The sequence below is a fragment of the Ochlerotatus camptorhynchus genome, unplaced genomic scaffold, assembly GCF_037179485.1.
Source record: "Ochlerotatus camptorhynchus isolate MF236.1 unplaced genomic scaffold, CSIRO-AGI_Acam_v1.1 ptg000001l, whole genome shotgun sequence".
Classification (NCBI taxonomy): domain Eukaryota; kingdom Metazoa; phylum Arthropoda; class Insecta; order Diptera; family Culicidae; genus Ochlerotatus; species Ochlerotatus camptorhynchus.
This window is the reverse complement of record NW_027040493.1, coordinates 220920-235203: the sequence shown is the minus strand read 5'-3', so window position 1 is coordinate 235203 and position 14284 is coordinate 220920. Positions and strand designations below refer to the sequence as shown.

The 14284-nt window shown below is 37.8% G+C and overlaps 1 protein-coding gene across 1 annotated transcript in view; it reads left to right on the top strand.

The window, feature by feature from the left end:
• Window positions 1–14284, top strand: part of LOC135697651 (uncharacterized) — a 38685-nt gene that overhangs the window by 10315 nt on the left and 14086 nt on the right. Inside the window, exons 3-5 of the mRNA XM_065217786.1 lie at window positions 10071–10667; window positions 10912–11039; window positions 14021–14044. Coding sequence (XP_065073858.1) covers window positions 10071–10667; window positions 10912–11039; window positions 14021–14044 — 749 coding nt within the window. The remainder of the gene's footprint in view (window positions 1–10070; window positions 10668–10911; window positions 11040–14020; window positions 14045–14284) is intronic.

The following is a 14284-nucleotide window of genomic DNA, read 5'->3' as shown; positions in this document are numbered from 1 at the left end:
GCACTTTTTTTTATATCTTTTCAGGTTAAAGCAAAATTATGTGCAACCAAGTGGTACTCGAATATAAGGACTGGGTTTGGGAAGATGCTTGACATTACCACTTTTCCAATAGCTTCACAATCATCAGTCTGAATGCTATAGATGCGTAGAAAGATCTCTGATCGATTGGTGATAAAATTATTTTAATTGGTCCAGGAGCAGCTGAGTTATTAATGTTCAAAATCTTTCATAATTTTGTTTCATGTTCCATTTACGGTTTTCACAAAGTGTACCCCCAGTATAGAAATGAAAGACGTAGTCCTACGTCAAAAATCAAATTGCAACAACTGAGTGAAAAGTTATTAACAAATGAGCAGTTGGAGTGTACAACTGTGCAGCATGCATGAGCTGATCGAATCTTTCGTCCGGAGCTGGCAGTGCTTCCTAAATTGTTTGAAATGTTGGTACTTGCTACAAGCTAACTAAGAATTGCTAAAATGCATTGTAGGAAGTGATGCAATGTTTTGCGTTGCGTTGCGTTGCGTTGCGTTGCGTTGCGTTGCGTTGCGTTTTTAACAGAGTAATTCGTAGATTTCATACTGACAACTGTCATCTGTCTACTTTAAAACTATTATTCTGGTTGCTTAAGGAAAACTATTTGGAAGTGAATAGCTCTCTAATCAAAGTTGAGAACAAGAAATGCAAGACAAATACCATTGCTGGCCACACCCATCTTCTCCGTTACGGGGAAAGGAAGGATATTGTTGATGTAAAACCTACTTAACGAAAGGCCAGTGACTCACCGACGCCCCCATAGATGCGACCATAGTAATTGTTTTGTTTTGGAGGAGCTTGGGAATAAACCCACGGTCTTCTACTCCGTAAGCATAATCGGCAGCCGCCAAACTAGCCGAGATCCTCATTGTAAATTCCAATTCTGTTTAAAATCTAATGTACACAAAAAAAAGGAAAGGCCTCATCCGAATGATCCAAGCCATGTGTGATAAAAACATGCACTTTGAGGGGCACTTTGCCAGTTCAGAGGACTACTTCAACGACGGTCGATAGCGGTGAACATAATGCGCACTCGCGACGATTGGGAATATTGCAGGAAGTGATGCAATGTTTTGCCAATTAACAGAAATATGATTCTGTTCATAGGTTTTGGGGAGAAACACCATTTCACAAGACGTTTCTGATGAGCTGATTTTTTCAATTCATTAATAAGCTTTTACCCCGCTGAAAGTACTAACAACAATATTATCAATTATGTCAGGCAAACTGCTGTTATTGCATAAAATGAACTATACCTCATGACTATAATTAATTATGCGTGTCTAGTAATCATCACTGGTGGAAGTGGGTTAGAGAGTGTCGCAGTATGTGATTGCTGTTCAAAAGAGGGTGCTTGCCCGGTATGTTCTGAAGGACAGAATGAATAACTTTTTGTTGAAACATACTTATCATTGCCACTCACTGGTTAACAGTAACTCTATCTACTACAATAAGGACTGTTCAATTTAAAAAACGGACACATTCATTTGACGATATCTTTTTTATTTATCATCCAATTTAAACACGGTTTTATGCATAACAGATATACCTCTATAGCAATTGCAAAATAAAAAAATCCACAAAATTCTTTTAATGATAAAACTGACGCACTTTTTCACGAACTCCTCTCATAAGCTTCTTTACAGTTTTCTGTGTAACCTTTCGGCTAGCAGATGACCACATTTTCTTGAACTCGTTGACAGATTGTGCTTCTCTACCATCCTGCCGAAGTTTGCGCTTGATGATTGCCCAGTAACGCTCAACCGGACGCAGATCTGGACAGTTTGGTGATTATCCTCTTTCTCGGCGAAGAATGTAGGTGGATAGTTCCGTTAAAGTACGGCAAGATCATTCTCTAGCTAATAAATCATCACACTAAAGCTTCATGTTAGCATTTCCAACCAACTCTGAAAATCGTTAACTTCGCGTATGAAGTAACATAAAAAACACTTTGAATGTAACAACTCAAGGCGGGAGTAGCCGTCAACAATGCTGATGATGGTACAGCACGCAACAACCACCCTACTGCTTTCTCTCTGAGATGATCACGTTGGTCATGACGAGAGGAGCAACACAATAGTTGGGTAAAGAAGAACTGCATTATAACACACCATCGACTGGAAATGCTCTCGCGACGTGGGGCTTTAGGTAGTGATGAAAACGTCGCTAGAACTATTCCACAGCCGCAGTCAGTTTATGAGCAACAAGAGGGACGCACATTTTTGCCTGTGGACTTGGAGACATACTTCAAGTCCCCGCGTACATCGTACGGGCTAGGCAAAAATGTGCGTCATCTTGAAAACTGTCGCTTTAATGGCCCTTCGCTCATTTTCAACTTCTATTCAATTTTCATACTGCCGTACTCTAACGGAACTATCCACCTACATTCTTCTAAAGATCATTCTCTAGCTAATAAATCATCACACTAAAGCTTCATGTTAGCATTTCCAACCAACTCTGAAAATCGTTAACTTCGCGTATGAAGTAACATAAAAAACACTTTGAATGTTGATATTCTTCCTCTTCTTTATGTTTTGGACGGTTCCGACGGATATTCTCAGTTTTTTGACAATCTTACGTACAGAGTTAGGTTCTTCAGACAACAAAAGCTCAACACATTTCTTCTCTATCTGTAGGTTTGCAGCACCGCGTCTGGTTCTGGATCTTGGCAAATCTTCAACGGTATGGTGCTCTCCAAACTTTCTGATGATTTGATACACAGCAGACTTCGAGCTTTTCACAATTTTCGCAATATCTCTACAAGATAGTCGCTCTGAGCAGTATTTTTAAATAATTAAAACTCGGGTTTCTTCATCAATTCGTCCCATGTTCCGAAATCAAACTGTTTTGAAAAAAAAAACAAACAATATCTGTGTTTTGTCAAGAAACCTTTGTACACGATAAAAAGAAATTCATCAAATTGGAATAAAACGTTAACTTTCTATCGTCACATGTAGATGTCCGTTTTATAAAATGAACAGTCCTTAGTGATGTTTATTCCAAACATAAATATTAATCGAATGGAAGATATGCTCAACAAAATTTTATAAGATTTAGAATTCATCAGAATTCGACTTATATTTGAGTTCAGTTCACTCAAATTCACAAAAACGTAGGTCACCTAAAGACTGAGTAATATTTTCCTCGGTTTTCCAGGAAAAAAGTTTTGAATGAAAGGAAAATAGAAATATGCTTCACTCAGTCTATTAGTATACTCTTAGACTGAGTAAAATTTTAGTAATTTTTCTTCAAATTCGAGCAGATTTATGAGGAAAACTGAGGAACATATTACTCAGTCATGAGTGACCTACATTTGTGCGATTATGAGTGAAAAACTAGTGCTGGGACTCGAATAATCCGGATATTTTTATTTTTAAATTTTATTAAATTTTGTCGATTAACAGATCTGCCATTTCACATCAGGTCGCATAAGCACCAACTTGTTGACAAATATTTAGAACAGTAAAAAAGTAGAAGGGTCTGTGCCTACGGGCACGAACGAAAACTTGACGTAGGATCGCTAGTGGACGGAAAAAATGTGAACATTTAGTTCATTTAATTGATCAATCATCAATTATCTGAACTCTTTCCGTTTTGTATTTGTAAGCGTATCAAATTTGTAGTAAGAAAGTTGATGAAGAGAATCCAAGGGACTGTCAACTTGAGTATTTTCGATTCATCTACCCGACTTTGAAAGGTGTATTTTGATTTTTTTGTTATTTATGAATTTTTAAGTTTTGTGCATTTTGGTATTAAAGTGTATTCAATTCAGCCCTCTCAGGATTTCCTTCCGATTTATATGAATGGGGCGGGGCGGAAAGTATCGTTTGTGCAGAATATGTAAAAAAGGAGGGACTTCGAGAGATTGAACTCGTGAGAGCTAATTTTCTCACAAATTTGATTTTATTGGCTTTCTGGGGTTGTCACCCAAAGCGAATTATTCCCACTTCCCTCAAATTCTATATGGATTTTTAACTTCCTACCAGCGTGTTCTGGAAAATGGTCGGACGACGATTAATCTCACCAATGCATTTGGGCCTACAATTCCACACCTTCTATAGAGACCAGGTTGAGCCTTGATAGCTAGCTGCTTGCGGGAACTGATGACCTTGACAAATGTCCAAATAATACTCTTAACAAATTTATGGTGGTCCTGAAAAGCACCGTTTTGTAGTGATGGTTGATTAATGCTGAGCTGAGCATGACGAGCTACTGATTCCGATCCTAGCCTAGCAGTAGGACTTCTTCCTTCTTCTCTATGGTTGCTCATATGAGCTCTGCAACTCGCTGTTTGCAGGCAGCCTTTCGTTGTTGTTGTTGTTGTTGTTGTTGTTGAAAGCACTCCTGCTGCTGCTGCTGCTGCTGTACTGGACACCACCACTTACGGTGATTGAATGAGCACCGTTCAGTGGGACCGCATCGAATTCGATTTTTAAGTCTGTGTTAGGGAATGCGCTGTTTTCAGACATTCGGTGATAATTTTGATCACCATTGCAACAGTTGGACATTTGGAATTTTCTAATAGTGACCTATTGAAAATTAACTAAGAGTTCATTTTAGCAGATTGGTAGATAAATTTCCAATCGTTTGGCTTGTTTAGAATTAAAATCTATCTGCTATTGGTCGAAACCTGACCTCTTTTCATGCATTTGGTTTTTTGGAATTGCGTGGATTCTATAGATCCTGTGGAGCCCTGATGTATGTGTTGGTAGAGGGAAAAATGTAAACTTTGCGGGAGACGATGTCTTAACACTCGAAAGCAATTTTGTGAAATATGAAGTAAAACAAATCCTAGCTAGTTCTGCATGATGATTTTGTTTGATTTTAATTATTTGTTAAGTCGCCAGGAAATACCAGCTGGCGATTTGATTTTTATGATAACTCCTTACTTGAAACAGGCAAAAACTCACAAACAGGCTGCTTTTTCATGGTATACAGTGCGATAATCCAATAATCAATAAATTAACTCAACATTTAGTGGCAAACCATTCATAAATGTTGGTAACATACAAAAAAGTCTATAATCCACATTAAATTTCATATGTAAGCGCCGATTGAAACAATCTTTTCGACGTCACTACAAGGGTGATTGATTAAACGAAAGAAACGAATCGTGCGGAATGAAAGCCGAGGAAAAACTAATTGCACCAATATATTCAGGCCTACAGTTCCACACCTTCTATAGACAGGTTGCGCCTTGATAGCTAGCTGCTTGCGGGAACTGATGACCTTGACCAATGTCCAAATAATACTCTTTAACAATTTTTTTGTAGTGATGGTTGAGTAATTCTGAGCTGGGTGTTCAACACGGATGAGGCTGTCAAGCTGTATGTCGTTTGGACCAAGGGTGACACGCTTGGTATAGATGACCGACCCGCAGCCACTCACGAAGAGCTACTGATTCCGATCCATTGCATAGCGGCGCAGCTTCTTCCTCCTTGGACGCTTGCTTATGTGGGCTCTGCAGCTCGCTGCTTGCAGGCAGCCTTTCGTTGTTACTGGAGAACAATTTTCAACGCCACACGCCGAAAGCACTGCTACTGCTGTTACTGCTGCTACTAGTTTCGACGAACGAACACCACACAGTGTCGTTGGGAGCGTGGGGTTCTGAGTATGACGCGCCCGAGGATCGGACTTCGACTTTGACTTGTTTCGTCTACTTACTACTCTCTGACGACTGTGCTGGGGAAGCAGCATATGCATGTAGGTGATTGGTGGATTTGTTAGTTAATTCGACGCTTTTGGACAATGCTGGACATTTACCAGTTTTTCAATAGTTTTTTGTTGAAAATCAACATTCGGAAGCATTGTTATTGAAGCGTAGCGTATACACTGATCGATTGGTGATAAAATTATTGAAATTGGACCAGGGGTAGCTGACTTATTAACGTTCAAAATCTTTCTTAATTTGCTACATGTTCCATTTTCGGTTTTCACAAAGTGTACCCCCAAATAGAAATCCAAAACGTAGTCATACGTCAAAAGAAAACTGTTAAAGGGAGAATAAATTTGAAATTTCACTATCCGAATATCCGGATAGTTACTATCCGCCTGATAGCCATCTCAATTTATTTCTCAGTTTATTTTATTTCAATATTGGGCACTAGAAAGCATGATACTCTGTAAACTGAACATCAATGCAACGATATTTCATTTGTTTGAAAGTAATTTTATTGAAAAAAAACTAAAGCATCCGGATAGTTGAAGTCCCAGTTATATGAAAAACCATTCAATTTTGAGTTGGTCTCATCGATCGTGCATTAAAATTCCAATTCGGACTGTTACTTCTAGAGCAGCATGTAATAAGGTCCTATGAACCGAATGTAAACAATGAATGTACACTATTGCTTATGAATCACAATAGGTCCACGCAAACTAACTACACCATTTGATAGAGCAAACCTACTCTACCAGATGCTGAGACCACATTGCGCATCTCGAAGCGAAAAAACTTTTTCATACAAGCGTTCGTACAACAAGTCTTTCGTTTCGAGATTCGCAATGTGACCTCCCTCTGTTGGTTTGCCTGAATGAGTCTTAACGCGCCAAAATCGACGTTTAAATCCATTGTTTACATTGGGAACATAGGCCTATTTCACATGTTACTCTAGAATTTACTTGACAGTTTGTCGTATGTGTGATATATTTGGTTTTTATGTTGATTCTAAAAGCATCGTGGTTTATGTTATCTGTATCAAACGGAATTAAACCACTGTCTCTTTCTTCCTCATTACGCGAGAAGTGAAAGTGACGTCAACAATGTGGTTACGTATGAATGATAAGGAGTCAAAAAGAAGCGCGATTTCACATGCCGGACCTTTGTAGATCGAGGGTTATCTTCGATAGGCACGGTAGTTGCATCCATTTATAGACCCAATTTGAGTACAGTAGACCAACATTACTGTAGAGAAGTAATGAGCAAACACGATATAACATTGAATTTAATAAAATAAATAAATATTATTATGTGCGAAATAAGACCATATTATATGTAAAGCTCGATTCGAGATTGTTGCGTCGACATTGGTAGTCGATATAATCTAAATGCGAAGCAGTGGGATGCACAGTGACAAGATCGGTTGAATTGAGAGCCGAGAGCCTGCTTACGATTCAATGCGAGAAAACACGATCTGCGCACGAGAAAACTATGAGAGGTTGGAAGATGAGGAGAGGAACCGTTTCGTAATTATATGTGAATGTATGTGTGAGAAAAAGCAGAAACGAATTCTCGATTGGCGGTAGCTGAAAAGAAAGGTTGAATGTGTGTGAGCATGAAGAGCGAAAGTGGTGGATAAAAAAATAAAAAAAAGGTTGTAAGATTCCCAGCGTACAGTTCCCGATTCATTCTTTCGGCTAATGTACTGAAGTACAGACGTGCTAGGCCTAACCATGGAAACACCGGTGGAACACGACAATTACATCCACGTACCTGGAGAGTTTTCATGTTAAAATACTGAGTTTTACAATTTTCGGTCGTGCTTAATTAATATCCAAATAAAAAGAATAGCTGAGCTTGCATGTTGCCAATATCTTTTGCAGCTCAATTATTAAATAAGATATGACATAAAATGTAATTGAAGGCTTCATATTTAGGGTTACCATATCAAAAACTTGAAAAGGAGGACATTTCATTTGAGGTTTGGTGATTAAGGAAGACAATGATGACTTTTCTTAACATTAAAGGAGGACAATGAGTTTTTATCAAACGTTTTAATAATATGTGTGCTATCACAAAATTCATGATTTGCGAAGGTTCAATTGATATTGTTCATAACTTGTGGTCGTTATCAATTCAATTCATCTTCTCTTTGTATTTCTGAAAAATGCATCAAACTAGCCTTCACAATGCATGTTTATACTTGGAAATTATCTAGTCCAGCTGATTTGCATGAAAACTGCAACTTTAATCATGTACAAAAAGCAGTATACATGTCATCGCTGATTGAAACCAACATGGAACATCTAAGCAACCTGTTAATTTTACCATTGATTCAGCATAGGACTCTAATATCCCGTACAGGCTATGGATTATATAATGTAATATAGGCTGTCTTGCAATGAGCACTCATACATAGGATTTCCAGCGAAAACTAAATGTATGAGTGCTCATTTCAAGACAGCTTATAGCTATAGCTTAGCGTTATATACAAAATAATTCCTATTATTGATATCATTCCTTACATTCGACTTCACGCTTCACGTGCCTCTTAGCTCTCAGTATGGCAGCGGCCAAATCAAGCATAACTATTCAAATCGACGAAAAATGCTTTTGTAAACAATCTCTTCAATCGACGATTTTTCTTAACTGCTAACTCACCCACGCAAACAAAGACCATCATCAGGTAGAGAACTCTTTCCCCTACTAGCTGGTGTTGTTAGTTTTTGTGAGTGAGCTTGCAATTGCCACAAATCGTCGATTGAAGTGATTGTTTACAAAATAAGATACGTCGATTTGTATAGTTCTGCTTGAAATACCCATAGAACCAGAACGTCAAAATCGAACGCATGTTGGATTCAATCTGTGTGGCTGTTTTTCATTTGGTGATTTTTTAACTTAAATTTGACAGATATAAAATTTTCAAATAAACCTGTTATTGTATCAGACTTATTTCTGCCAGACCAGGAATCAATTTTGACAAATTTCTTCTCAAAAATCACACGATCAACAACAGAGAGATTTTCGAACATTATAATTTATTTTCGAAATGTCAAATTTAAGTAAAAAATCAGGAAAATGGAACACAGCCTAAGGTTGAGTTCCATTTAATGAATTTTCACTGACTCTTCGAAAATAATACAACATGTTCGAAAATCCCTCTGTTGTTTATTGTCCAATTTTCGAGAAATTGTTTGTCAAAATTGATTCCTGGTTTGTCTGAAATAAGTCTGGTAGAAAAGCAGGCTTATTTGAAAATTTTCCATTCGTCAAATTTAAGTTAAAATTTACGAAATGGACGGCAGCCTTGACCGCAGCCTTAATGTAGCGGGGTTGGCAGCAGTAGTATACTCCTAGTCCCATCATCAAATGGCATTTGCTAGATAAGATGAAGTTGCGACATAATTAAACAAATAAGCTCTGCAAACAACGCTCTTTGAAAAGAAATTTATGAATATGTTATTCGAAAAAATGCAAGGATTAAAAAGGAGGACATTTTCGGGCAAAAGGAGGACGTTGAAAAAATGTTGAAAAAGGAGGACATGTCCTCCTTTAGGATACCATATGGTAACCCTATTCATATTAGACCGCGGTTAGGGACATGTGATGTAATGAAAAATAAGTGAACCACCCAAGTGAAGCATCGCGTATCCGAACCAATCAGTGATTTAATTCGATGTACAAGAAGTTCGGAGATGATTGTGAACAGTTTTTGAAGGTAATTCATAAATATTGAAAACCTCGCATACAACTCATGAAAACATTCTAAGTCCCTGAAAGTTAATTTTTGACAAAACAATTGTTTTCGATGTAACACCAGATCTCGACGTCTTATGCATGTTTTAACCATTTAGCGTCGAATAAATTTAACCGCTTTGAGCCACCTCTAAATCAAGTTCAAATGAGCTCAAATTTAGCATAAGGTCGTTTTTCGAGGTAAGGCATATTTTGTAGGGGGTATCTTTTTGAAATTTGCGATGAACATTTTCATTGCCACCCTAGACGTTTTATACATTTCATTTGAAACATAATCTTCATTAACTTTTTTGCAAGGCGTCTGCTTATTAATTGAATTAAACATTTTATGGATAATCAGCAAGTGAAAATTGTCTAAAATTACATGAGGATTTCTATCCGTGCATGTTTTTGATTTTTACCAATTCTTAGAAATTTTATGTGAGATAAAAACTTTCTAAAAGGGAAATTGAAGTTCAGTGCAGCGGTAGGATGGATTTGAATGTGTTTCACTGTATGTCTCCTAAAACTACTAATTATAAAAAAAAAGATCAACCTGCTCGACATTTATCCCAAGTCCCGTTTAAATAATGTTTCTCTTCACTTCAATGGCCTGTATTTATTTTATACATTTTCCTATCTTCAGAATCATCACGGCATTGTTCATCGGATTCATCAGTTTGAAATGCACCATCGAAGTGCTGTCCTGCCTGAAAAGCAGCCGCGAGGAGAATGTTAAATTTCCACGCAGCTTTCTGCTTCTCTGCATCATCCCGCAGCTGGTGTGTCTCATTAGTGAGCTTCAGTACATTGCCTTCCTGCTGCTGATCAAAGCCCGCTATAAAGTGTTGAATCAAGTACTGGCAGCTGAAAAACCATCAAACGCCAATGAAATACCGAAAGGAAACTGCCAAATTGTCAACCGATTGCTGAAGACCTGCCATGAAGATAAAGCAGAAATCGAAGTGAAAGGTTGCACCACTGAAAATGACAACAATGTGCGACAGCCAGGACCTGCCACCATTCAAAGCATGACAGACAAACTGTGGGGAGTGGGAAAATGTCGATTGAAGTTTGCAGCTAGGACCAATCAGCTGAGACACATTTATGGAATCTATCTCAAGCTTCGGCAGACGATCCAGATGACAAACCGGTCGTTTGGAGTGCGAAATTTAATTTTGATTCTGTACCAATTTGTAACGGTGGTTGAGCTGAGCTACATGGCCTGCATCGTAGGGATGAGGTAATAGGATTTTCTCGTTCCTCGTTCTCATATCCAATCCCATTACACTCGGCTGCATTAGTTAGTCGGTGTCATTGAGATCGAGATTATCCCTTGCAACCGTTTGGGAGCATGAGCAGCTCTTCTACGGTTGCAACATCCTGTTACCGTTACCGCATCATTTTTACATTTAGTGGCATTGTCTTTGCGGTTTGATTCTAAAGGAGCACAACCTATACATGTGTGTTGTATCCACCGTTTGCAGGCAAATAGACGGATATGTCGACAAGAGTGGCGATGAGGATTTGATTCTAACTGTACTGTATATAGGCTGTTTTTTGCTGGAATTTTTCGCCATCTGTTTCTACAGTCATTCCACAGTAGATGAGGTAAGTAACTTTGGACATATCATTGAAAAATCATGACATGGGTTTCGCCGTTCGGAACCCTAGGTAAAATTTCGAATGACTGCGGTGTGTGACGTTAGGCATAATTTTTAATGAAATAAAAAATCGCGAAATATTCCATTCCTTTAATTATGCGCCAATGTTCGAGCAGTTTAAGTGAGCAATGAACTTTATGTTTGATTTTTTTTATGTATTGCTGAAAAATTACGCTGAACCGGTGGATGTAAGATTCGCATACAATTATGTGGGACCGCATGAACCGAGGATGCGATATACCTAGCTGCGGTCCAATGCAAGAAAATTGGAGACCGAAAAATGTAGAGTGTATTAGTGAGGTAAATTAATTACGTCGAAAAAAAATAGGAAAAAGGTTGCCGACTGGACTCGAACAACGAACGTTGCGAATATCAGACCTGTGCTTTCTCCACTGCTCTCTCCATGCTTCTGAATAAGGATAGCCTAAAAGCAAACAAGAAGCGCTCATTTCCACTCACACTTGACTTCGTATGCTTTTTCTGCTGGAGAGATTCGAGGCAAGTGTGTGCGTCGTTCTGCCATGTTATACATAAAAATCAAGGCAAATGCTTGCTTGTGTAAATGAAAGCACAGACAGAACACGAAATAAAAAAGGCAAAAAACCATTACATCGCCTGCAAGGTCAACTTCTAACATTCGCTGCGATGTTCATGAACAGAGGATGATAGGAAATGGAACTAACATTCATTGTAATCGATTTTTGGTTTGCGTGAGCCATTACAAAAAGCAAGTTTAGAAAGGTTGGGCAGGCCTGGCATAGACAATCATCCATAAATTTTTTTGGAAATTTATATGGACCGTAGACACTCGCAAACCCACCCGCACCACCCGCAAAGGACAAACAGAAGAAAAAAGGATAAGAAATGCTTCACCCTGAATTGCAACTTAAACGTTACAGCGCATGCTGTGAGGCTGTTGCTTACAGTAATTCTAATTATTATTCAGCAATTCCATGCAAAAAAATAACTAGGGTATAGTGCTACTTCGTCGTAATCGTCCATTTCCGTTCCATCGAGCAGAAAACATCAGTAAAATAAATGATTTCACCGTGCACAAATCAGTAAATAATACGTTTGTACCGATGCGTTAGTTCACAAGCTACAACACATAACCTATTAGAGCGTATTGTATGAATATTTACACTAATTGTTCTCAAAACAAAAGAAGTGCTCCTAGTGAACTCGCTTTTTCTACCTTCATCCGTACTACCCATAATCGCATATCAGTCCCATCTTTGCTTGATTTCCTATCCATATGGGACTGATATGCGGTTATGGGCAGCGTAGGACGAAGAAAATGCAATGGCGTTTCAATGAGTTTGGACGGAATTGAAACTGGTAGGACGAATTTGGAATCAAGAAGCAGTGTTAGATTTTGAACAATATCTCAACAATGTGTGGCTCTTTATCAAACTCAACGGTACTTATGGTAAGGGAAATAAATTCAGAAGTCATCTTTGGTAGAAACATTTCATTTATTTTTAAAACTCGTTCAATGAAGGGAAGTAAAGCGTGAGTTGTGCTTAGTAGGACGAAAATTAGATCAAAAACCCTACAGAAGAAAAAAATGAGTCGATTTCGCTCAAACCATGTATTTTACGTTACGCGTACGTGTACGTGTATTATACATTTTACGTATTCGCGTCAATCTAAGCAGTGTCTGTGCTTCTATGGGCCTTTTCTCGAAATAACGCCCACATATGCAGTGTTTGTTTATTAACATTCATCTGCTGCCTGCTGCTCTATCCAATCCAATAGATAGAATTGTCCAAAACTGTTCTAAAACGTTTTTAGGACGCTCCAAACTTCTCAGGTGAGTGTGACTATTGTCGGCAACCTCTTTTTCTCTGGCAACATTTCTTTTTAAACCACATGTCAACCTGCTATTCTATTACCAGCATTTCTAAATCAGCAGCATTTTGTAGTACGTGTGTTTCATTTCTAAAAAAAACTGACAAAATGCGTTTGCTCAGTCGTAAAAATCTTGTTAGATATAAGCTGAAAGAATAGGGAATCCTTTAATTACATGGAACGAAGTGTTTTTGGTGAGAAAATGCATTTAAACCGTTTAAATTGTGTTTGCCGAAAACGATGAAACGGTATCCAAGTCGACGTTTACCCTATTTGTTATCGAAACATTGTAAACGAAACGAAAATCAATTATTGTATTCGTGTGTTTCACTTATATATTTTTGCCAAAACATCAGCCTTATACATTCCATAAGACAAACCACATAGGTCCTATAAGCATGCATAAAAGGTATAACTACGGAATACGGCATTGAAATACCCAAAAATGAGCCTTCCAAATAAACGAACTAGTTATAAAATCCCCAAAAACGATACCGTTACAAATTCTAACCATTTATTGAGATTCGATTTTAATAACGATCTATAAATTACGAACTACAACAAAGATTTCTCATCGAGAAAAGCGTCACAGAATATCTCGAAAACCTAGCATTAGGAAAATGTTCAAAGTCCAGAAACTAACAATATACTTATTAACTTAAGCTGCTGGTAGCATTCGCCATGAAACAGTTACACATCTGTACACAGCAAAAAAATTATTTTGATATAACATCAAAGTGGATGCACTACAATCATGTCGAAAATTTCATGTAATTTTTATGACCAAATAAATAAACAAATGCAGTAAAAGCAGCGTAATGTCAGTTCATGCATTGTATTAATGATAATTTTGTCCTTTTTAGCAAGTAATATTACACCATATTTTCGACATGATTGTAGTGCATCCACTTTGACGTGATATCAAAATTATTTTTTTGCTGTGTACATTTTTTAGCATCAGATTTATATATTTTGATGATCTTAACTTTTACTGGCAGTGCAACAATCTCCCTTTCATACCTGCGCCATTTTTAACTTTAGGAAAATTTCTATTAGAACTATTTACCCAGAATATGGGTAGATTCTACTCGTCAGAACAAAATTAGTTTACCCAGATTTTGACAACTCCTTACTGGATACAAGAATGGGTGCCATCTACCCAGTCACTGGGTAGATTCAGAATAGCGTGTATGCAATGACCTGCCACCCAACGATTAATCCTGAAATGTTATTGTAAACCAAACGTATTGTTTTTCTGTAGTTATGGCAAAAAAGTGGGGAAACTGCACACTCGACTCCACGCCAATACTTCTTTTAATCCTAAATCTCTTTGTATATAGAAAAA